This window comes from Equus quagga, chromosome 13 (assembly GCF_021613505.1).
Source record: "Equus quagga isolate Etosha38 chromosome 13, UCLA_HA_Equagga_1.0, whole genome shotgun sequence".
In the NCBI taxonomy this organism is placed as follows: domain Eukaryota; kingdom Metazoa; phylum Chordata; class Mammalia; order Perissodactyla; family Equidae; genus Equus; species Equus quagga.
This window is the reverse complement of record NC_060279.1, coordinates 66,810,742-66,834,111: the sequence shown is the minus strand read 5'-3', so window position 1 is coordinate 66,834,111 and position 23,370 is coordinate 66,810,742. Positions and strand designations below refer to the sequence as shown.

At 44.9% G+C, this 23,370-nt stretch overlaps 1 protein-coding gene across 8 annotated transcripts in view; it reads right to left on the bottom strand.

Moving 5' to 3' along the window:
* HYDIN (HYDIN axonemal central pair apparatus protein) overlaps nucleotides 1-23,370 on the bottom strand; it is a 335,679-nt gene that overhangs the window by 59,923 nt on the left and 252,386 nt on the right. For all 8 annotated transcript variants that reach the window (XM_046683578.1, XM_046683582.1, XM_046683583.1 and 5 more), the window contains 13 exons: nucleotides 21,056-21,676; nucleotides 18,803-19,021; nucleotides 16,741-16,943; nucleotides 16,339-16,521; nucleotides 15,365-15,484; nucleotides 12,511-12,670; nucleotides 12,234-12,406; nucleotides 11,435-11,633; nucleotides 8,251-8,350; nucleotides 6,681-6,780; nucleotides 4,801-4,960; nucleotides 4,042-4,280; nucleotides 1,349-1,466 (listed from right to left, as the gene is read on the bottom strand). In XM_046683578.1, coding sequence (XP_046539534.1) covers nucleotides 1,349-1,466; nucleotides 4,042-4,280; nucleotides 4,801-4,960; nucleotides 6,681-6,780; nucleotides 8,251-8,350; nucleotides 11,435-11,633; nucleotides 12,234-12,406; nucleotides 12,511-12,670; nucleotides 15,365-15,484; nucleotides 16,339-16,521; nucleotides 16,741-16,943; nucleotides 18,803-19,021; nucleotides 21,056-21,676 — 2,595 coding nt within the window. The remainder of the gene's footprint in view (nucleotides 1-1,348; nucleotides 1,467-4,041; nucleotides 4,281-4,800; nucleotides 4,961-6,680; nucleotides 6,781-8,250; nucleotides 8,351-11,434; nucleotides 11,634-12,233; nucleotides 12,407-12,510; nucleotides 12,671-15,364; nucleotides 15,485-16,338; nucleotides 16,522-16,740; nucleotides 16,944-18,802; nucleotides 19,022-21,055; nucleotides 21,677-23,370) is intronic.

The window sequence follows — 23,370 nt, the reverse complement described above, 5'->3', positions numbered from 1 at the left end:
GCTCTTTGAAGAACAATTTTACGTTGGCTGCTTTAACATATTTGTCAGATAATTCTAGCATCTTTGTCATCTCAGTGTTGGCATCTATTGCTTGTCTATTTCTATTCAGTCTGAGATGCTCCTGGTTCTCAGTATGATGAGTGACTTTTAGTTGAAACCTGGACATTTTGGGTACTACGCTACAAGACTCCGGATCTTATTTAAACCTTCTGTTTGAGCTGGCTTTCTCTGACACTACTCTGGCAGAGGAAGGGGGGGCACTGCCTCGTTACTGCCAAGTGGTGGTGGGAGTCCAGATTCCCCTCTTGGACTTCTCATTACTACCAGGCGAGGGTGGGAGTTGCAGTTCTCCACTATTCCTCGACTGACACCTCCCTGGAGTGGAGGGGCAGGAGTGCCTCATGACTGTTTTGCTGATGCCATGGAGTAGGGAGGCCCACTGGGGGGTGGGGAAGGACGTCTCATTACCACTGGGTTGGGGTGGAAATCAAGGCTTCCATGTGATGGGAAGTGGTGGGCGATAATGAAAGTCCTGGCTCCTTCCTGGACCTTCTTGGATATCACTTTGTGGGGGTGGTTGGGACATCTCATTATAGCCTGGATAGGGTGGATGTCTAGGCTCCCTACTAACCTTTGCTAGTAGAGGTAGGGTAGATTTTCTGTTGTGCTTGACTGTAATAGAACCACTCTTATCTGAAAGTTTTCTGTCTTGCTAGGTTGCTCTTTTCTCGGTCTTTTGGCTCACGGGAGAAGTCTATTTTGGGGGCTTTTTCTGGTCTGTGACTATTGAAGTTTCTGGGTTGCTGGCTTCTTCAGCATCCAGTCTGGGATATATGAGGCAAAAAAGAAACTCAGGGAACTCACCGCCCAGTTCGTTGGGTCCCAAGTATCCTAGCTGGTCTGATTTTTCTCTCTCCACCTTTGTCTTCTGTGTTTGTTCCAGACATAACGTCTAGGGTTTTCAATTGTACTTAGTTAGGGAGAATAGGGAAAAGTATGTCTACTTCATCTTACCAGAAGCAGAGGTCTCCAAATCTCCTTTTATTTAAGCCAGTCGGATTGGGCTTCTGTTTCTTATAAACAAGCGATTCTTGACTAAAATATATATGAAGAGTTTAAGCTTAATTTCAGGCAGTGAGGAGCCAATGAAAGTTTTAAAGCAAAAGAGGATATCCAAATTAAAAGTCACAATACCTTGTCTTAAAATGAAAGTGATATTTCAATATAACTATTTAATATTCCTCCCGTGGTAGACTCAAATCCTGCTCTCCTAGGGAGGTATTTATTGCAAGAACTAGTTGGGAGGTGGCCTTACAGGGTTTCTGTGAATAAGGAAAAGGGCACTCACCTGGTTTGTGATGGTCACTTCTTTCTGAACAGACTCAGGGAACTTGGATGCTTTCGAAGGGCCAGACTTGTAGTAGTTCTCGCTCTCCCGGGATCTTGCATGTCTAACATGGCTGGCTCTGATTAAAGAAGCGAGAATACACTCTCAGGTTGGGGTAGTGTCATTAAACACCTGTCTGTCTGCTTGAAAAGTCCCTTCTCTGGGAATAGGGGAAAGGGCTCTTCTTTGCCCAAGAGGGCATCAGGGTAGCACAGTAAGCTTATTTATCATTAGCCAAACTCATTTAACAACTGTAAGAAAACTACACAGTAATTGTACTGATTAAATATGGTTCATAAAGACATTGAAAATTACTGAGATAAAATAATTTTTAAATGTTTAGTTGAGTTTACTGGAAAGCTGTGTGGAATATTATTGGTAGACATCAAAATTGTACCTGATCTCATTTAAAAATGAAATGGCAAATAGATTAATTCTCTTCCTTTTCTTCACGTGTATAGTCATGCTGTTTTAAGACTTAGTTTAAGAAGAGCACAAACACAGATTTTGGTAACTGTTTAATTCACTTGAAGCTAATTTACCCAATAATCAGTTTGTCGAGAGACCAGTTCACCTAAAATATTCAAATATATTTGAGGTGCAATCAGTCTTAAGCTTTTGAGAGTTTTATATACTTAAGTATTCACTTGTTTAATGACCAGATCAACTGAAGTTCAACTCCCTTTCAAGTTTTGCATGAAGTTGTGCATGCTAAAATAAAAAATAAACTAAAATTAAAAATAATTTAAAGCAAAACAATTAGATTATAACCACTATAAATGAATATTATCAAATTATTATAAGATAAATGATTAAAAAATTAAGTTAAAATTAAATTTGGAAGAAAGAGACTTTAGACAGTTTAACCAAAACTTTCTTAATACATTCAAACTTTGCCAAAATGGAAGATGATATCCTTAAAAATATAAAACATTTACAAAACAATTACAATGTAAAGCTGTATGTCTTGTTTAAAACAATTAATTAGAAACTCAACTTTAAAGTAATTAATAATTGATTAATTAGGAAGTCAAGACAAAGTGCCTTGGGAATTGGTAAAACTATCCCTAATTTGCTAAAAAAGAATATGATAATCAAAGAAAAGCCAAAACAGCACTCGAAAAGGTAAATGCTCTGGTGAATGGATTGAGAGCCACCTTTCGAAGAATATGGAGCTTTGCTGTTGGAACAACTACTAAGTGAGCCGTGGTAGTAAAGTGTCTTCATGGGGAGAAGGCAGTAACAGTCCTGACTGAAGGCATCACCATGCTTTCTCTGGTCCACATTTCCAGGACACCCTTTGCTATTCCCCATCAAGAAGCACAGCTATTGTGAGATAATAGAAAATAAATATGTATTGATCTCTGCCCCAGTTCCTGGCATGGAGCTCCTGAAACAAAATTCCTAAGTGATAAGAGCACTAGGAGCAACTATAATTTGAATGTTTGTCTTTGACCCTGGTTCCTGACACGGGGCTCCTAAATCCCTTGGAATTTCCTGGGTGATGGGAATGTCTTTTGTTCTAATGAGGTGACTCTGGGTGGGCTCCCGGATGGCTCCTGGATAGGGGTTGGTCACCAGAAAGACCAAGCCATGATTAGAAGCTTGGAATTTTCAGCCCTACCCGCCATTCTCTAGTGAGGGAAGGGGTTGGAAATGGAGTTAATAATTGATCATACCTGTGTGAGGAAGCCTCCACAAAATCCCAATAGTACTGGGGTTTGGAGAGCTTTCAGGTTGGTGCCACATACTGGGAGGGCGACACACCCCAACTCCATGGTGCTTAGGACCCTCCCAGACTGCACTCTAAGTATCTCTTCATCTGGCTGTTGATCTGTATCCTTTATCATATCCTTTAATAAATTGGTAAATGTAAGTGTTTCCCTGAGTTCTGTGAGCTGTTCTAGTAGATAATCAAATTCAAGGGAAAGGAGGTCATGGGAACCTCCAATCTTCAGCCAAGTCAGACAGAAGTTGTGGGTAACCTGGGGACCTACTACTTGCAATTGGCACCTGATGGGAGAGCATTCTCATGGGACTGAGTCCCTAACCTATGGGATCAGTTGCTATCTCTAAGCAGATAGTGTCAGAATTGAGTTAAATTGTAGGACAGCTAGTTGGTGGTACAGAATTTCCTGGTGTGAAGACAAACATCCAACCATCTGGGGTCAGAGGTGTTGTGAGTGCAGTGGTAGTGTGAGTGTAAAGGAGCGGCCAGGAGGGGGAACTGGGCTTTCCCCAGCACAGCTATGATGTATTTCAATTTAGCTTGCTGCTGTAGTGGTCCCTAGCCACCCAACAGAATGACAGACAGGACAAAGACTTACTGGTAAGTCTTGTAGCACACTGGAAGCACCAGGACAACAGACACAATCCCAAGCATAAGATTTTACATTTGTCCAACTAAAATCTGTCACATATTCAACAGCAGTTAGAAAATAAATGAAATCTGATGTCAGAGGTATGGGTTCAGAACTGAGATCTACTGGTGACTTCTTGCATAATCTTGGATGAATCATTTCTAAACCTTAGTGGTCTCACCCACAAAAGGGGATTAGGCGAATTATATAAAATATATGAAAGCTCTTTGTAAAACATAAAGCACTTATTAACCAGGGAGTGAGTGGTCTGAGTTAAGTAAATAGTTGTCTTACACTTTCTTTTGAGGAGGAGGCCTCTGCCCTGTCAGCCTAGAAAGGACGAACTTGAAGTCAGTAAGACCTTGATTTTCTATGGTGAAAGTGGTGCTTTGACGACTGCCACAGATCAAAGCCCCAAAGTTGATGACGGAGGAGGGGCTGATATTGTATTTGGAGAACAACGCATTCACAGAAAACTTAATTGGGATGCTGGCAATGATTTCACCTCCTTCTGTGATATTGGGCTCAGTAATCTAGAAAGGAAAGAAGGATTGGGAAGACGTCAGCCACTGGCATAGCTCCAGGATTCCTTCGACTGTCTACTTCATTCTCTATTTTTGTCACTGACATGAAACCAAGTTCTTTATTTCATTCTCTTTATGTTATTGCATGAGCAATAATATTAGCAAGCATTAACATAGAGCTTGATGTGTACCAGCCATGGATCAACAGGGACTAACTTTGCCCTCTGTTTTTACTTGCCCATTCTTTTGCGCTCGATGACTGAACTCAGCTTTCTTGTCTCTGGTGCTCCCCAAAGACCAGGGGCCACATTTCCTCTCTGGAGCTCTCAATTTCTGATGACTTTGCACACCTCCCACTGACCTACCTGTGCCTGTTAGCTGAGGACCAAACCCTGGTGTAGCCTCTCTGGTTGCCACCAAGGCCAGTCCTCTTTTCCCCCTGGAGCATGGGTTAGATCACGTACTCTTCTTTTTGACACAAATACCACAATCCTGCCACTGAGTGAGTTTTCCCTTTGAATTCTCTTACGTGACAGCGCAGAATTGGCTGGTGCTCGATCTTCACTTCCTTTTTTGCATGAAAGAACACCTGGACACTTGTGGGCTTGTCCATTGTGGTCAGTGAGCCCTTCGGCGGTTGGACTGAGATCATGGAATTTAGATTTGTCCCTAAAGAGTCCACGGAAAAGCTGAAAGCCAAGATAAAAAGTCAATTTAAGTCATCATCCAGGGAATCCAAGATACTGGAGAGGAGACTCTAGACTGTTAAGTGTCTGCCATGTCTCCAGCCCTGTTTAACCACTATGCCTAGCAGTGCCCACTGTGCTTTATACTCTGTGATCACCCCTCAATAGCCAGGACTGACTGGGCCAGTGAGCGATGCATGAGGCAGAGAGCCATTTCCAGCCCATAATCAAGAGGCGCCTTTGAAGGAGATCTCCGTCCAATGGGGACACTTGATGGTGGATAAGGACCAACTAAATTAATTCATCTCTCTCTCTCTCTGTTTCTCTTTCCCTGTCTCTCGATCTGTGTGTCTCTCTCACTCTGTTTGCCTCCCTTCTCTGTGACTGAATGTAGTACACACAGAGGGAACAGTGATGCAGAAGCCAGAGGATCTAAGGAAGGAGAGAAAGCAGGGGGACAGAGGCCATGCAACAGAGGCACCTGGAAAGGGAGGCCGTGGAGCAATGGGGATGTGGTGAGAAGCCACAGAGAGAGGCTGACTCATGAGAATGGCAGAGGGACTGGAGCAGGAACAGGGACCTTAAGTTGAGGCAGGACACCTGGAGTTGCTGCGGGGACCCAACTTATCGCTATGCTCCAGGAGACCTGGCCACTCCACTGCTGCATGCCTGCTGCCCGTGCTTCCTCACTTCCCGGCACAGCCTTTCAGCGCACCCTGATCACCTATTTCCACTCAAGGGAGATTCTGTTCCATGCAGTCTGAAAGAGCAGAGCTAACGCCCCATCACAATGTAAAACAAAACTCACAAATGGGCAAGATTCCATTCAGTACTAATTCCAAAGTGACAGTGGTTTCCTTCTGGTTTGTTTAGCTTTTATTTATGTTTATTTATTTCAATTTATGGTTCTAAGTAATGATAGTACCGAAGTGGGACCTTTCTAATTTCAGCATTCTTTTAGCTGAAATGAAACTATCATGAATACACTGAATTTCTTCCAAATCTGCAAGGAGGAAGTCCCTTTAACAACTGTGAATTCTTCTGGGGGAAGGATGATCTTCCATAAAATAGACTAGCCATAGGTGCTGGCACTGCCGCCAAGAGTCGTGTGACCCTGCCTGAGTGACCTCCTCCCTGTCTCCACCCAGAGCCAACCTTTCCTCTTTGAGGAATCTCCCTTATTTAGTGTTTCATTTTTAATCTCAAGAGATGAGCACAGCTGGAGCTCTATTCCACCATGCTGCCATTTGGGTTCTATAATATGGTGGTTCTTACAATTAAAAAGGAAAATTGCAAAATCCTTTCTTCACATGAAATCTTATGTAGAATTAGCGCTAACTTCTGAAACTGACAGGAGTCAAAAGGAGGGCAGGACAGCTTGAGGCCAGTCCCCCATCTCCAATCTCTCCCTCCACCCCCAGGTCCTCTCCTCACCCCAGTGTCTCCTCCTCCCAACCTCTCTCCCTGCATCTCTTCCCCCACCCCCAGACCCCTGGGGCTCCAGGTGCATTAAGGATCCCCATAAAGCCTCAGAGTTGAGAGCTGTATGAAAATCTCTGCTCTCTTTAGCAGCTGGAATGTCATTCACCTGAAGCCAAGAGAGGCTAAAAGCAGAGGTGGTTCTTATGATTTCCTCGAGAGATTTTGTTTTTATCTCCCAGACAGCACTCTTCTCCCTATGAGTGGATGTGAAGGACCACATGTCCGATGATTTTCAGCTTACCTGAACACGATCTCGTATTTCCCACGGTTCTTCAGTTGCAGCACCTGCTTCACCTCCTCCATGACCTTCACAACCCCAAAATCAAGGCCTCCTTCAGCTCCTGCAGAGGTCAGAGGCCGAGGTGGGGAGGGGTGAGTGGGCATGGGAGCGAGAAGCAGGGGAACTTCTCTTGAAGTTCACATGGAAGATCCATAGTGACAATTTCAGAGAGTGTGTTTTCTGAAAACACTGTGGTTAGGAAAACCTCTTATAATTGAGTCTTAGCAAACAACAGACACTGCTCTTGCACCCAGTTCAATGGGGTGGCTTCCTCTGGCTTCCATCCTTGGACCACTGACCTTCCTTTCATGTTTCCCATTAGCTAACACTTCCCGTATTTTAAAAAAAATTTTGTATCAAATGTATAATATACAGAGTTGGGATATTACATATAAATTTGTATTGTTTTACTTAGCATTACATCATAAGCATTTCTCCACATAATTAAAAACTCCTCATAAATGTGATCCTAATAATATACCACGATATGGCTGTTCTATAAGTTACAATATCATTCCTACAATAATAATATTCCATTATTGATAGACATTTAGGTTATTTCCAATCTTCCATTGTTATAAATAATGCTGCAATAAATATCTTTGTACATAAGACTAACGACATCTCGGCAAACATGTAGCTCCAACATTCCATGAATCTTGCTGGGAAGGAGACCTATGAGAGAAAGGAGGGACAGTGGAGACTGCGCGCTAAAGGGAGGGATCTAACTGGGGTGTTACGGCAGTGCGGGTGGCAGACTAATGCCCCTCCCCCCGAAAAAGCTGTCCACATGCTAATCCTTGGAGCCTGAGAATATGCTGGTTTACATGGCAAGGGGGGATTAAGGTATTAGGTGAAATTAAGATTGCTAATCATCTGACTTTAAAATAGGGAGATTATCCTGGATTCTCTGGGGGGGCCCAATGTAATCACAAGGGTCCTTAAAAGTAGAAGAGGGAGACAGAAGTGGGAGAACCAAGACGGATGGCAGTGTGAGAAGGACTTGATCCAACACTGCTGGCTGTGAAGACGGAGGAAGGGGACCATGAGCCAAAGAATATGGGTGGCTTCTAGAAACTGGAAAAGGCAAGGCAGTGGATGCCCCTCAGAGGTTCTAGAAAGGCATGCAGCCCTGCCAACACCTTGATTTTAGCTCAGTGAGATCCATTTTGAACTTCTGTAAAATAGTAAACTGTAAAATAATAAATTTGTATTGTTTTAAGCCACAAAGTTTGTGGCAATATGTTATGGCAGTGATAGAAAACTAAGACAGGCAGAAAGATAGGTACTCACTCTCAAATGACTGTTCAGAAAAGAACTCTGCAAATTTGATATTTATGACCACCCCTTGTCATCTCCAGTTGAAGTTAAGATTCGTAGTAATGTTGCTAACATCACTTTGGGGCTTGCATGACTATTTACTGAAATTCCACCCTCCTCCCCAACAACCACTAGTCTTCCTCTGCACAAGCAATATACTGTAGTAAAAGATGTGACTCTAAACACCCTTTCCTTGAACTGGTCCACAGACCTTTGGGGAAGGTGATGTCCAAGGCAATGTCGTAGGACTCTGCAAAGACCACGATGTTTTCAATTTGAACAACACCAACAAGATTATCTGCGTCTGAAACCTGTTAGGGTAAGAGACATTATCCAGTAAAAGCAAGAACCATGGTGTGTTTCGAGCCCAAACTATGTAACGTGCAGTGGGAATTGTGCAAAAGTGATATGGCACAGAAGATTCTGGAGTGTATTTAGCTTTTGTCTTCACTGAGCATTTGGTAGGATTAGTCTTCATAACACACTTTGGGGAATGCTGGTATAGACACTCCATATGAAAATGGGGAAAAGGGACTGCATTTTCCAGCTTGTCCACTTACTAGGTTTAAATTATTTGCACGATCGTTGCTACATTACTGAAGTTTGGGCTGTGAGTATACATTGCAAGCAAGTGTTCTTTGGAGTTTTTAAGTCAAATAAACTTGAAGAGCATTCTTTTGACAGTTGAAACGGAAAACTTGTCTATTCTTAATCATACATACTCTACTAATCTTATAAATTTGAATTGTTCTGTTGTTTCTGATTCAAGCTGTGGAAAAAGTGCTAGATTTTTCATACAAAATAAGTGTTGGATGTTTCTTTTTGGTTTTCAAAAGCCTTATTTACATGAATATCATTACTATTAAAGTTGGAAATATATATATTTATATATTTTATATATATAACATATAAAGGCAAAGACCCCAGCCTCCCGTTGCTCACGGTCCCCTCTGTTGTCATCTCTGGTGGCAATCCCTCCCTTACTGTCCTAAGGAACATCTGAACTGCTGTCAGGTGTCAGCTGGACCCAACTGTTGACTCTTGAGACCAATGAGGGGGCAATAAAGGGTCCCTTCGTCAAGGGGAAGAGCCGCTGGGCAGTGGGCGTGGCTCTCCTGCCTCTGTCTGGAGACCACCTGCCTCTCTGCCGAGGCCTCAAGTTGGAAAAATGAGTCACCAACTCCCCAATATTTGTGCTTTGGGTGCCAAAGGGGAAATCTGCAGCTGCCACCAAACTCAAGTTTTAATTTCGAGTTTCCATCTTTTCTTTCATCAAACACTTTGTCAATGTTTCACAGGGCAAATTGGACCGACTTGAGTCTTACCTTCTTTCTTTTGCTGCTCACCCTCTGACAGAGATGACAACAAGAAAGGCTGACAGCAAGGGGGAAAAATAGGACATAGAACTTGGATTATCAGCTCCAGAACTTATATAGTACTTTTCTACTGATAGATACCAAGTACCCAGAGTATCCTATTTCCTTTGCTTCCCCACTGGGAGTGGAGAGATTAAATTTTGTAAATGAGGAAAATAGGAAGGACAATTTAAGAGGTACACAAATAAAATAAAATGAGTTCACCAGAGCGCTTTCCAAAGAACCAGAGAGCAAGGCATTTCCTAGGGTAGTTGGTGAAGGAATGTAATCTGGGGAAGAGAAGACTTAGACCACTTTGGGGGGCCAAAGGGGAGACCCACTGTGTCTTCTTTAACTGGAACAAACCGGGATGCCGTGTGAGTTGTTAAAATACAGAAACGTTCAAAGAGAAATATTCAAAGAGAAACTTGGATGACCTCTTGATGGTTGCAGAATTGATTCAGGCATCAAAAGTCAGTGACACTCAGTCATTCATTTTACAGATTCTATCGAGCGTCTTCTACGTCCAGGCCTGTGCCAGACACTGGGGATACGATGGTGTCGTGGTTTGAATGGTGGCCCCCAAAAAGGTATGTCCATGTCTCAACAGCTGGAACCTGTGAATGTGACTTTATTTGGAAAAATGGTCTTTGCAGATGTAATTAAGTTAAAGGTCTCGAGATGAGATCATCCTGGATTCTCTGGGTGGGCCCTAAATCCAATGACAAGTGTCCTTATAAGAGACAGATGAGGAAGAGACACAAGCAGAGAAGAAGGCCGTGTGAAGATGGAGGTAGAGAGGAGTGTGCGGTGACAGTCCGAGGAACACCTGGAGCCACCAGAAGCTGAAAGAGGCCAGGAAGGATTCTTCCCTAGAGTCTCAGAGGGAGTGTGGCCCTGCAGACACCTTGACCTCAGACTCCTGGCCTCCAGGACTGTAAGAGAGTGAATGTCTGCTGTTTAAACCCTCAGTTTGTGGTCATTTGTTACAGCAGCCCTCGGAAACCAAGACAGATGATGAACGAGTCAGGTGAGACCTTGTCCTGATGGATTCCACATTAGAAAGTAAGAAACAGGATGACATCTGAAAGGGGTAGCTGCTCTGAAGGACAGAAGACAGGGCGAGTGATTGCACATAACAGGGGATTCCCTTGGTGGGATGATTAGGGAACCCAGTTGAACAGTTCCGTTTGGTGGCCCTCACAGAGCCTAGGGACAACATTCTGGCAGGGGTGCTGCAAGGCTAGGGGCTTGAGGCAGGAAAAGGCAAGAGACCAGGTGATAGGAGCCATGAGTGAGAGTAAGATGTGGCTACAGAGGCCGGCAGGGCCTCAAAAGCAGGGGAGGACCCTGGGCTCTTTTCTGACTGTGACGGGAAGCCAGCAAAGTGCTTTAGGAAGGAGAATGACTGACAGTGTAAAGGTTCCTTTGGACACTGTGGGGAGTGGGAAGAGGGAAACCAGTTAGGAGGCCTCTGCAGAAGTCCAGGTGAGAGACACTGCAGGTAGCCTGGACCAGGGTGGTGGCAGCAGTGTAGACGGAGAAGTGGATGGGCAGGAGATACACTGGGAGATGGAACTGACAAGACTCATTGGAGAACTGGGTTGGAGGAGAGGCTGTCAGCAAAAGAGGGGAATCAAGGATGATTCCCAGTGCCTGTTGGGAGCAACTGGCCAGAGGGTGATGTTTACTGAGATCGGAATCTGAGGGGTCACTTGGTCTGGTGACATGAAATCAGTAATCTAATGCTTACCTAGGGATAGCAACCCCCTTCACTTGTTCATTTATTTGGTCATTCATCCCCACTGATTGAGTACTCTGTTCTTCACACTGGGAACTCCGTCATGAACAGGACTGCTTTTGTGGAACTTGCAGTGTGTGTACAGCAAGATGCTGTGGGTTGGGGGTTGTCAAATGGGGATCAGATGGGAGCATGTAACAGAGAGACCTGGCTTAGTGTGTGTGTGTTGGTAGTGTGTGTCAGGGAACCCAATGTGTGCACATTTTGATGACCAAGTCTGAAGATGTGTGAAGCCTCACCTCCAACCGAATTGCCTTCTTGATGTTGACGGGTTTGGAGGGTTGGAAGTACACTTTCAGGCTATACTCAGCCTTGGCAGGGATGGTCCCCTGCATCAGGGACACGGTGAAGTCATCGCCCAGGTGCTCCAGGCTGGTGATCCGCCAGGCAACGGGCAGGGGGGTGACGTTGCGGAGGTGAACTACCCTGAATTCTCTTCTGCAGAGACCAAAAGAAATTTTGTCAGTTTTAAATGATTTTAATTTATTATGACAGGTCAGAAAAAGCACTTCTGATGATTTCAATTATTGCTTAGTTCACTAATCAGTATTTGTCAGAAATGCGGCCTGGTAACGATGATCAAGGAATGCAGGATACATATCATAACAATATGCTTTCCCATTCTTTATTTAGAATAATACAGTTCCAGTGAATGAATATGTAAGTTCCAGTTTTGGTCTAGTGTTCTCTGTTTGTAATCTAATTTCTAGAGCAAAGTTTCCTAACCTTTCAGGGTAAGGGACTGCTTTGAGAATCTGGAAAAAGCTAGTCCTCCTTCTGAGAAAAATGCAAATATTCACACACTGTGGCAGTTGATCCTAGGGGGCTCCTCAACCCTGCTGAAGTCCAGACATTGAACCCAGGTTAATGACCGTGAACTCAAGAGTTACTAACCATTCTGGTTTGCATAGGACTAGAAGCTTCCCAGGACGCAGGACTTTCAGTGCTAAAACCAGGGAAATCAGGATGGGTTGGTCACCCTAGAACTAAACATTCTTTAAATTCCCTTCCAGTCCTGGTATCATCCAGAAATCTGACCTGTGCAACAAGAGCCGGTCAAAATGCAATTGCCTGGGGTCCAGCTCGAGTTCTGGGCGGACCCCCTGGCAGCTTAATCTGAAGATGGCTGGCTCTGGGTTATCCTTGATGCAGCAGACGATGCTGTCTTCAAAGACACCAACTGCAGTAGGGTAGGCCCATACGCTCAGCATCTAATGGAAGAGTCAAAACAAAGTACATTTACACCAAGGATGGCAAGGCCTCAAATTTCCCCAGAAAGCCTTGCCCTGGTGGACTTGTTTCCATGGGACTGTACCTGCTCCTCATTGGGTTTCAGAGTCATGCTGGTGGGCTCCAGGAAGTAGGTGCTTGCTTTGATGTCATTCTGAAAACAGAAGAACACCTCCACGACCATTGGGGAGTTGTTCAGGATTGTCAGTGTCTCCATGTTGCCTGGGAACAAGGATGACTTGTACCTAGAAATGAACAAAAATTAGGGTTATGGATGTGAGGATTGACTGAGAGTTCACGTGGAAGAGGAGATTGTGAGGTGCAAGGCAATTCCAAAGGAGAGGATGGTTACACTGAGGCAGTGGCATGGTGGCTAAGAATACAAGCTTTGTAGTTGTGAAGACTTGAAGTTGTGACCTGACCTCCCCAAGCCTTGGTCTCCTCATCTCTAAAAAGTGATGATAATAATACTTTTTAGGATTTCTATGAGTATTAAATGAGATAGTGTACCTACCGCTCTTAGGACAGCTGCTGATGTCAAATCCCTAATAAATGGTAGTTACTATTATCGCAAACAATTCTAACTGAGAAATACGCAGCTATATTCTTTCCAGTACTTAAATTCCCAGGAGAGATGATCATTTGCGTAACTTGTTATATCTCATATGTGTTAGAGATGACGTCCGTCACCACCTTCTCCTATACCCGTACAGGATGTTACTGTTCCAACATGGATTCACTTGGCATTGCTCACTGTTACAAGGTTGTTTTTGTTCCTTAGTACCTTGGGGACAGATCCACAGAGTTGAGTACCACGGGCATTGGAAGCTGCTCAGTTAATGGTATCAAACCGAAAAGGAACCACAGAAGGTACAAGGAATGCCAATGAAGACGCACATCATCAGAGGTCATAGGACAGATCAGGGAAGCAGGGCCCCATGGTACCCACTGGTGCTCAGAAACAGTCTGAAAAGCTCTTTGAACAGGCTATGATGGAGGAAGGAAGGAGAACGCATGGCAGAGACCAAATCAGAGTCAGAGAGACAGCGCAATCTCTGTGTAACCGCCAAAGGGTGGTGGCCTTCATGTCTAACCGGTAATCACCACCATCCAGGACTACGCTAAGTTACATGTGCATTATCCAGTTCTGTCTTCACGAATCTGTGGGTGAGTGCTATTATTTTCCCATTTTGCAGATGAGGAGGTTGAGGCTCAGCAAAGTTTAAAAGAATAAACGAATAATACCTGGTTGCCCTGGGCCGCTGCAATCCCTCTCCTCCGGGACCACTGCTGCCTGGCCCCAAGTCCTGGTTAATTCCAGTGGTGCCCCAAACACATGCCTCTCTGAATGGTCATGAGTTACCTGACTCCAACTCCCAGGCTGCTATATACATCACGTCCATCAACCTGACCCCCACTCCTTCTCTCTCCTAAGCCGTCACTTCCACTGGGTTTTGAAGATCCTCCCCGTCTTCAAACCCTCTTCATCTTCTCTTTCCAGTCCAGCATGTCAGGAAATAAACTAGAGGTATTAAGGGAATCTACAGGTAATCACAGAAATAAACATTCTCTACTTATCACAATAAATGCTAGATTGAATGAAGACATGGTTAGACTTTGGTTCCAGTTTTGGTCTCATTTCCCTGCCCTATACAATAAGAAATTTGCATATAACTGAAAAAACTCGTATCACTAAAAATTTATGATCATCAGCCTCACCTGGGCCCCCAAGTCTGCCTGATAATATGAATCTATTTCTCTAATATCCTCCCTCTCCCAGTTTCCACAAAAATTGTTTCATACTTTCTCCATTTTCTCAACATTTTTATCTTCTTCCACTTCCCTCACTGTTAGAGAAGACCTCACATCATTCATTATGGAGAACATAGACAGTGGCATAGGAACTTTCTCACCATTCCAACCAAATCTGTAACCCTACCTGCCCCTGACGCCATCTCACCTTCCTTCCTCTTAGTATGAGATGATGGTTCCTCTTCCTGGCAAAGGCCAGCATCTCCATATCCCATTGTGTTGTCTCAGGGAACTTCACCACTGATGGTCCTTAACTTTCTCCTGAAACTCCAACCTTCTCCTCCCTACTTTCCCTTGGCATCCAAACATCATGAGAACACCAGTGTGTGAGCAGCCTTCACCGGACTCCATGTTTCCCTCCCATCCTTGACTCTCTCTGTTTCCCTTCACAGCCAAGCTTTCCAAAGACATATCTTCACACCCTATCTCCATTCTCTCACCTTCCACTGACGCTTCAACTCACTTTACTTGGGCTTCATTCTAAAATTCCCAAAAGGGCTCTTGCTAAGGCCCCCATGACCTCTATGTTGTTGAACCCTGTGGATGTCGATGTCCTCATCTTTCTGCCCCCTTTGTAGCATTCAACATAGCTGACCACACTCTCTTCTCATGGCTCTGTGACACTACTCTTTCCTGGTTTCCACCAATAGCTCTGGCTCCCTTTCTCATCTCCTTTGCTGGCTTTTCCTCTTGTGAATGGAGTTCTTTGGGGCTCCATCCATGGTCCTTCTCTCCTTACTGTGTATTCTCTCCTTAGATGATCTTATCCATACCTATGACTTTTGTTGTCTCGAAGACAGACTCTCCTCTGAGAATCAGAACCATATTCTCTGCTTGATGTGGCTACTAGCTATATCTCCTAAGCATCTCAAACTCAACTTATCCCAAAGTGATCTCTTGGTGCTACCCTTCCCCCACCAAAACCTGTCCTCTTACAGGCTTTCCCATCTGGGAAAATGGCCCCCCCAATCATCTGGGTGCTTATCAGAAACTTGAGGCACAAGAACCCAGTTCTCCCGCTTTATGGCTCAGGGCTAATGGCTACATTTACATAGGAACTCTGCTTGTACTATTCATGAGTCCAACCCAGGAGGCTGAAATCTGCTTTCAAATAATGGAACACTTACTTATCTCTTGATTTTCCACAAAGCAGTGGACCGAAGTAAAACCTGTCCATGCTCATAATATATTTCTTCAAGATGACCTCATTTGTCTTCATGTCTTTCTTCCGCTGAGGGAATACCACTCTGAACATAGGGGAGGGAGGGAAGAGGAGAGGCTGTCTGAATGGAAGTTCAATGCCGCCATTGATGTTTACATGAACCCAATGCTCCCTGTTCAGCAAAAGGTACAGGTATCTGGAGACAGAATGACTCTTAATTTGAGGGCCTTTGTTGAGCCTTTCTTCCCTCTCCTTCCTTCTCCCCAACGCTGAGTGAAGATAGTACGATTTGAACTCGAGAAAAAAGATTCCCAGTGGTGTCTTTCATAATGAGGGGCTGATGACAGAGCTGAGTTGGATGTCCTGTTCCAGTGTACCCAGTTAGAAAACTTCCTGAGAAGCTCCATGGAAAACTAATTCTGGTGGATATTAACTAGGTTTTGAATTCTTTGTCCAATGTGGCCCCTTACTGAGTGTTACAAAAAAAGTTCCTCTTGGTGGATAAGCTATAAAAGGCCCCTTCCCCAAGGGGGGTTCCAGGTGCCTTTATGTGGTATATAAGGGGCACGGTGGTGTTTGGCAGCTTGGAAAAAAGCCCACCCATGGAGATTCACACATATATTGATACTATGGGATAAAAAGTCCTACAGTAAATATAAAATCTGTTTAAATATGCTTAATAGTTAAATAAGCAAACTAACTGGCCAGAGGAAGACTTTTCCCCCTCTTCACATCTGTTAACATTCTCCTTATCTTAGTCTCATGGTACCATGTCATTCCTGGTTTAGTCAATGTCCAAGACATTGAAGCCAATACAATAAGAGTTCTGGGATGCTGTCCCAGTCCACATTAGTATCAAGATCCACTTTGTTCAACATACCATGGGAGAAAACTAAAACGTATCCATCAACCTTTTCCTTTAAAGTAAAATATACTTACTTTGGGTCTTGGCAAATGTATGGGTAAGTACAGACACCTTGGCAATAGAGCTGGTACTGGTGGCAAGTTCCAAGGATCTCAAAGTTAAACATTTGGTCAAAGTTCCCAAGATCATTAGAAGAGAAGTGCACTCTCAAGGTCACCTCACCATTGGCTGGCACGATCCACCGAAAATGGTTTAGCCTGCAAATGACCACACAAGCATTTAAAGCTAGAATGCTCCCTTTGGGCCAAGAGAAGACAGGATTGCTGCCTGGGAGAAGTCCTGTCTGTCTGGGGTTAGGCATGGTGATCCATAGGGCCCCACAGGCAGGACAGCCCTGTCCCCATCTGATGCTGTGACAGCCACACCCTCAATTTGGGGCTCTGGCCTTCCCCTCCTTGGGTTGCTTGGAGGCCCACCTGATGAATTTCTCCTGGGAGTGCTGCTCAGAGAAGTTGTTTTGGTCTGCGTCTGACAGGGGGGCAGTGGTTCCAGAAGTTCCCTCAGAAAGGCCCTTCCTGTTGTAGGCCATGCGACGCTTGTCCTTCTGTGTCTCCCGGGCCTGATCTGTTTTTTCTTTCACTTTCTGTCTGCTCCCCTGAAGTGAGGTGATCTGCTCCTCCTGGGTCATAATTAAAAATAAGCACGAGGTCTTAAATACTCATCTTACATCTTACATCTTATGTGAATAGAAGACATAGATGCCTACGACCCGTCTGCACTCTGGGGTGACGGTGCAGGTTCAGGATGCTGGCGGCTGCCTGGAGCAGAGTAGGACCCAGCCTCATGTGTTGGTGAGAAGTCTAGTGTTTTCCTTGGCCCTCTATTCCCTGAGAAGGAGGCCGAAATCCTGAGAAAGCTCAAAGCTGGCAGGGAGTGTGTTCCTATATTGCATTTTGTTGTTGTGTTTCTTTAGTATCTTTTCATCTAGACTCCTCACTCTCTCCCAATCACATTGACTTTTTGGAGAGACCAGATCTGTGTTCTTACACAATATTCTATAGTCTGAAAGTTTCTGACTATTCTCACAGTGTCATTTAACTTATTTCTTTATTCCTTGTGTTTCCTGAAAACTGAAAATTAGGCTTAAAAGCTTCATTAGATTTGTAGGGGTGCTGTGTACGTTACACTCTGTCACAACAGGGGACAAATAATGTCAGATCGGTCCACGATTATAGATGCAAATTGTGTTCATGTGGCTAGGATGGTGCCCGCCAGATGTGGCCACGATAAAGCGGACTTCTCCCTTTGCAGCTGGCCAGTCACCTGTGGGATGATGGTCTGGCTTGGAGCGAGTGTCTGGTTCCCCAACAAACTTTTGCTTTTTGTATCCATTGGTGCTGCTTAATTAATTATTTCCCTGGGGATAAAAGAATAGTGATTTTCTAATTCTACCATTCTTTCTAACATTTTGGCTCCCATTCTTCTAGAATGAAGAGCTTTCCTGTGTCAATTGGGGATGAACTAGTTTTTCCTAGAAATGATAAGTTAAAGAATGGTTAACTCTTTCCTTTTAAAGGCCAATTTTCAGAACATGAGTTGGGGCAATAGTCACCTCTGATGGAGGCAATCTTTTCTTCTTTATCTTTTTTATTTGGACTCTGCTTGAGTAAGGCCTGCCCATCAATGCTGCTGACCTCAGATGATGATTTCCTACTTATAAACTGAAGTTTGGGTAGTCTCTGTCACCTAGTGGTGCTGTAGCAAGGCTTATTTGCTGCTTATTTTACTTATTCTTTACTGATATGCATGGTTTGTAGGAGGCTGTGTGGGAAGATTCAACAGGGCCACTATATTTCTCTGGGAATAAAGAGTTCCTCCATAGTTTTTAATTACCTACCTTCTGCATATTATTGGTCAAATCTACTATCCTTTGCAATTTATTCTATTAATTGTATACATATTTTCGTCTACTTTTACATGATTTCATTTTGATTACTTATATTTTTAATCCAGCTGGAATTAATTTTACTGTATTGTGTCAGGCGAGGCCTTAAAAAGTAACTTTACCCAAAATATCCAATCTTCCCATCATAATTTCTTTAATAATCTGTCCTTTCTCTAGTGGTTTATGTTCCCTTAATTTGTGACTGTTGATTCTTACATTCTTATGCACTGTGCGAATTACCTTAGCTTCACAATATATTTGAATATCTTTTTAAAAGAGCTAGGTTTGCTTATTTTTTCTTGCAGATGAGTTTCTACTAAAGTAATGTGACAAGTTCCCTAAACCATCCATGGGGACTGGAAAGGTTGGGAGATGAGACTCAGTCATTTTCAGTCTCCTCTTGGGAAGTGGGAAAAGTCAGACCCAGGGAAAAGCCATGTGGAGAGGTCCACTCAGGGTCTCCAGGAAGGATCACTGATGAGTTGAGGGCACCCAACACCATACTCAATTTTTGGCCATGCGGTGGTTGACCCACTCTCCCCACCCATCTGAAGTCCTGCCAAGGTCAGGAGGACAACCTGCTCGCTCTCTACCTTCACAGCGCCCATGGCGGTGGAAAGCTCTTCTGCTTCCAATTCTCTTTTCTCCTCCAGGAGGGAGAGCTCCTCAGATGGTGTAAGTACAAACACAAAATGCTTCAGGACTTCTGTCGTGGCCAAAGGTTGTCGCTTCATAGGGTAGGAGATGATTGAGAATAAGGTGGGAGGCGGGATGGGTGGTCCAGAGGCACCCAGGCCCAAGATGTCTAGGATCTAAAGGAAAAGCCCTTGGTCAGTTTCCTGCGCAGAGGGTGGGCTTCCCCTAACTGCCTCCCTGAGTCATCACAGGGTGCTTCAGGCCCTTCCACCCTTCCCTCAGCATTCTTGGGAGATGCCACTGCAATGGGCATGTGTCAGGGAAGGGGCGTCATGGGCCTGACACAGCTCTGCAGGTCTCTCCAGACCCCACACCCCCAGACCAGGCTGGGGTTCTTGCTGTGGGCTGTGTGCTCCCTGTACCTCTCTTATCATAGTCCTGTCACTTATTGTGACTGTTTAATTGCCTGTCTCTGCAACTGGACTGTACAGTCCATTAGGAAAGGAACCAGGTTGATAGCATACGGCCTAGTCCATAGTAGGCACTCAAAAAAAATCTCTGTTTCACTTAAAGAGACCAGCTCTTAAGGTTCTGATGTCTATTTGTAGAGTTGTTCCATCTACTTTCAGATCCCATGTTAATTTTTCTTTTATCTTTAAATGCTCTTCCTTTCCAAAGGTGAAAGAAAGTTAGGATTGGAGCAGGTCAAATACAGCAGAGGAAAAACAGCAAAGGTTCTGGGAATGGGGTAAAGGATACGAACGAAGAGAGAAGGCAAAAAGAAACTTGAGAGGGAGACAATGTATTCCTATAGCATTCTCCCATTCTGTTCTTTTACACAATGAATGCACTTTCTCCAGAGTAGATGGCTTGAAAACTTAGTAGCAACATCCTTCTCAGCATGTAAAACCCTGAGAATAAGGATGCTATCTCTAGATTAATTGCTGTCATTGCAACAGTAACTGCCATAGCCCATCTGAGTGCCCATTCGTGGACCAAAGGGGCTACCAGGCTGAGCGAGTAACCGCCTCCACGTAATCCTGGGGGTCTAACCCTGTGGGTCAGGCAGCTGGACACTGCCTGCCTACTGTGCAGCTAGAGTTAACTCCCAGGATTTATGATGTCTGTGAGGAAAGGAGGAGTAATTTGTACCAACTATTAAATTAACAGAGCCAGAAGTTTCTTTAAGCAACAGTCTAACCTATGGCTTGGAATGTGGAAAGTATAAACCAAGGCAAGAAGACAATCTTGGCTATAGTACAAGGGTATAAAACAAGATGAGAAGATGTTCTTTTTCAAAAAACATATTTCTGAAAACAAAAAGCAAAAAACACGACAGTGATTCCTTATGTAAGGCAGACCTGAGGCAGAACCATGAAAGGAGTGGAGCTGGTGTTGCGTGTCCTCCACTTGTTTTCTGCCCCTTGGCCCGCCCTGGACAACTCTGGCAATTCTCACTGTCAGGCCATGTGCCATCAAAATCCACCCTCATGAGGAATTACCCTAACCCTCTCAACCCTCACCTGCCCTGTATCCCTCTGAGGCTCTACTTCTCATGGTTGCATTGAGTTTCTGATACACTAAACCAGAGGTCAGCCAAGTGTGGCCCCCTGGTCAAAACTGCCCTGCTACTTGTTTTTGTAAATAAATTTATATGGAAACAGAGCCACACCCAGCCATTTACATATTGTCGGCATATGACCTGCAGCCTAAAATATTTGCTCTCTCGTGTTTTACAGAAAAAGTTTGCCCCTAGATAAAAGGCTATAACAACCATCCCCTCCAAACCATTGCCAAAAGTGGCTTTTGGATATGCAACACTTGTGTTTCTAGAAACAAAAAAGCTGTCTAATAGTATAATTTCTGTCAGTGTGAGAAGCTTCTGGGAAGAAGATTTCAGAGTAGATGAGCCCTGTGCTCTACCCTGGAGGACCTGCCTCGCCAGCCTGTGGCAACAGTACTGGCAATAACAAAAACCAACGGTACGGGTTGCTTTTTGTGAGGTTAGATGAAATCATTTAGATCTGTGGAACCTTCTATGGATTTTCACCAACTGGAAAAAGGTCCTTTTAGCCACTATTGTCTTATATCCAAGGGGGCATCAGAGATTAATGGAATTAAGGAGATAAAGAAGGAAACATTTTTGTGACGATTAGCACAGTAGCGGCCACCTGATTCGTTACATCTCCACCCAGGAGAAGAGTCTGTACCTGATCCCCCTTGGGAAGCTTGTCACTCTCCAGAGCCTGCTTCCAGTTTGAGCCTTCGAGGTCGGGCGTCTGGATGTTTATGAATGGCACCCCCAGGTCCTTCTTCCCTTCGTGGTCCTCCTCCCCGTCCCCCTCTCCTCCATCGCTCTCCTCCAGTGCCCGGAGCTTCTCCAGGCGCTCCCTCTCCGCCTTCTCCCGCTCCAGGCGCTCCTTCTCCGCGCGCTCCTTCTCCGCGCGCTCCCTCTCCCGGTCCTTGCGGCCTCTGCGCCCACCCGATGGCAACTGGCGCTGGTCGTCTGGCTCGTGGGGCATGTCCTCGGCCCCGGCTTGAGGCAGCAGAGCTCCCTGATTCCGGTCCCAGTACGCGAGGATGTGCTGGATGTCCTTCAAAGTCAACTCATAGACCTTAAACTTCTGGGCCAAATGCTTGTCAGCGTCCTTCGGGAGATCCGCTTCGCTGTCCTCTTGTTCGTGGGCCAGAGGAAAGCCCAGCGGGATTTCCGCCAGTTGGTTCTTTCTCTTCCTGCTTAGTTCTTCCTTCTCGGTCATGGCCTGCTCTCTAACAGACACTTTCCTTTCTATTGCATCCATCTTGACATCTAGTTTGGAAAAAGTAGGAATCTAGAAGGCAAAAACACATAAAATATGCTTAAAACAGTTCTTTAAAGGAGAGCAGATCACATAAGGAAGAGCAAGAGGACATTTTGTTTCACGAGATTCCAGGCACATCTTATATACACTAGGTTGGCGCCTAAGAATCACTTTGGGAGCATTTATCAAAATAGCAGTTTTGCAGTCCTTCCTCATTGGAGAGCTGGCTGGCGCCTGCCATTGTGTGTTTTGAAAAATGTGCATAGTGACTTTGACGTGCACTCCTGATTGAGAGCTGCTGTGATAAGGATCAGCAGGAAAAGATCACCAAAAATGATCCTCTGCACCTGCTTTCGGGTGCCTCTGGAGAGGCCACAGAGTGGAGTGGTCCAATCCCGTCCATCCTGGCTGCACGGCTTGCCAGCTCTGTGACCCTGGGCCACTATCTCACATCTCTGCCCCATGTGTATGATGGGGTAGTAATATTAATAACTGCCCCAGAGGAGTAGTGAAGAGTAAATGTATGAATATATGTAAGAAGCTTACAACAGTGTCTGCCACAGAAAAAGGGTCTATTACTGTCAAGTTATTAAAATGACACAGATTATGTATATAGAGGGTATTGTTGGGAACAAAGAGGAGTTTGGTGTCTGGCTGTGCTTCAGGCTTTTAAAAAATATGTGTTTATTTAATGAACCTGGCACAGAGAAACTAACTTTATTCTTTTTCTTACTGCCCTTTTAGCTTGCTTTGTGGGCTCTGATTTTCTCTTCCCCTGGAGGCGATGCTCCCTAGCTTTTTGTGTTATTTTTTGACGATGCAAAGTCCAGTTCAGTCCAATGATCCCTGTCTGCAGCACAGCCCAGTGCCCCCTCTCCCAGTGACAGCACTTCTCCTCACTAAGGTCAGGCTTGGCCACTTGAGTGACCGGGTTGGCTCTTCCCCTCATGGCACTGCCCAAGCCCTCCTCCACTTCTCCATCTCTGACATGGCCTGAAGAGAGCTGGCCTGACAGTGCTGGCAAAACTGTCTTCTGGAGGGAGTGGGTCACCTTATATGTGCAGGGAGGGGCTTGGCTGCTACTGTATCATTCCCCGTCTACAGAGTCCCTGCCAAGACACCGAGAGTTCTGTCTGGACAGCCTATCCCGTGGAGAAGTGGATTTTGTAGGGAAGAAAGGCCCTGTGAGGGAGGACTTGTTCTGTGTACTCAGGCTCTGTCCTTCCTGAGCGCTATCTGAGCGGGACCCCTGGACACTGATTCCTCTGCCCTTATGTCTACCCATATGTGGTCATTGTCTCACGCTCACCTACTGGGACCAGTGTGCACCTTGTCTGGAGTCTGGCTCTAGCTTCACCCTGACACCCCAGTGCTGAAACAGCTGCTGTGCACCCCAGTAGCGACACCTCTTGGCCACAATTGCCACCTGGGCATTGTGCTGGCCACCTGCCCTTCCCATGTCACAGTGGGCTGAGACGTGACTGCTAAGCTTGACAGGCTGATAAACGGTTGGTTCCTGTCTGCAAGGACAAATTTACGCCAGAGCATCTTCCTTGATTGTTGTTAAGGATGAGCTCTTGGTTGAAGGCAGGGGCTTCATGACTTTGTGTCTTATGGAGACAAATCTTTAATACTAGCCTATTTAGCACTATCCAGGGGACTGTAGGGGAAAGTGAAAAGAGCAAGGACTGTGGTCAGACATAACTGGAGGCGGTCCTGGAACT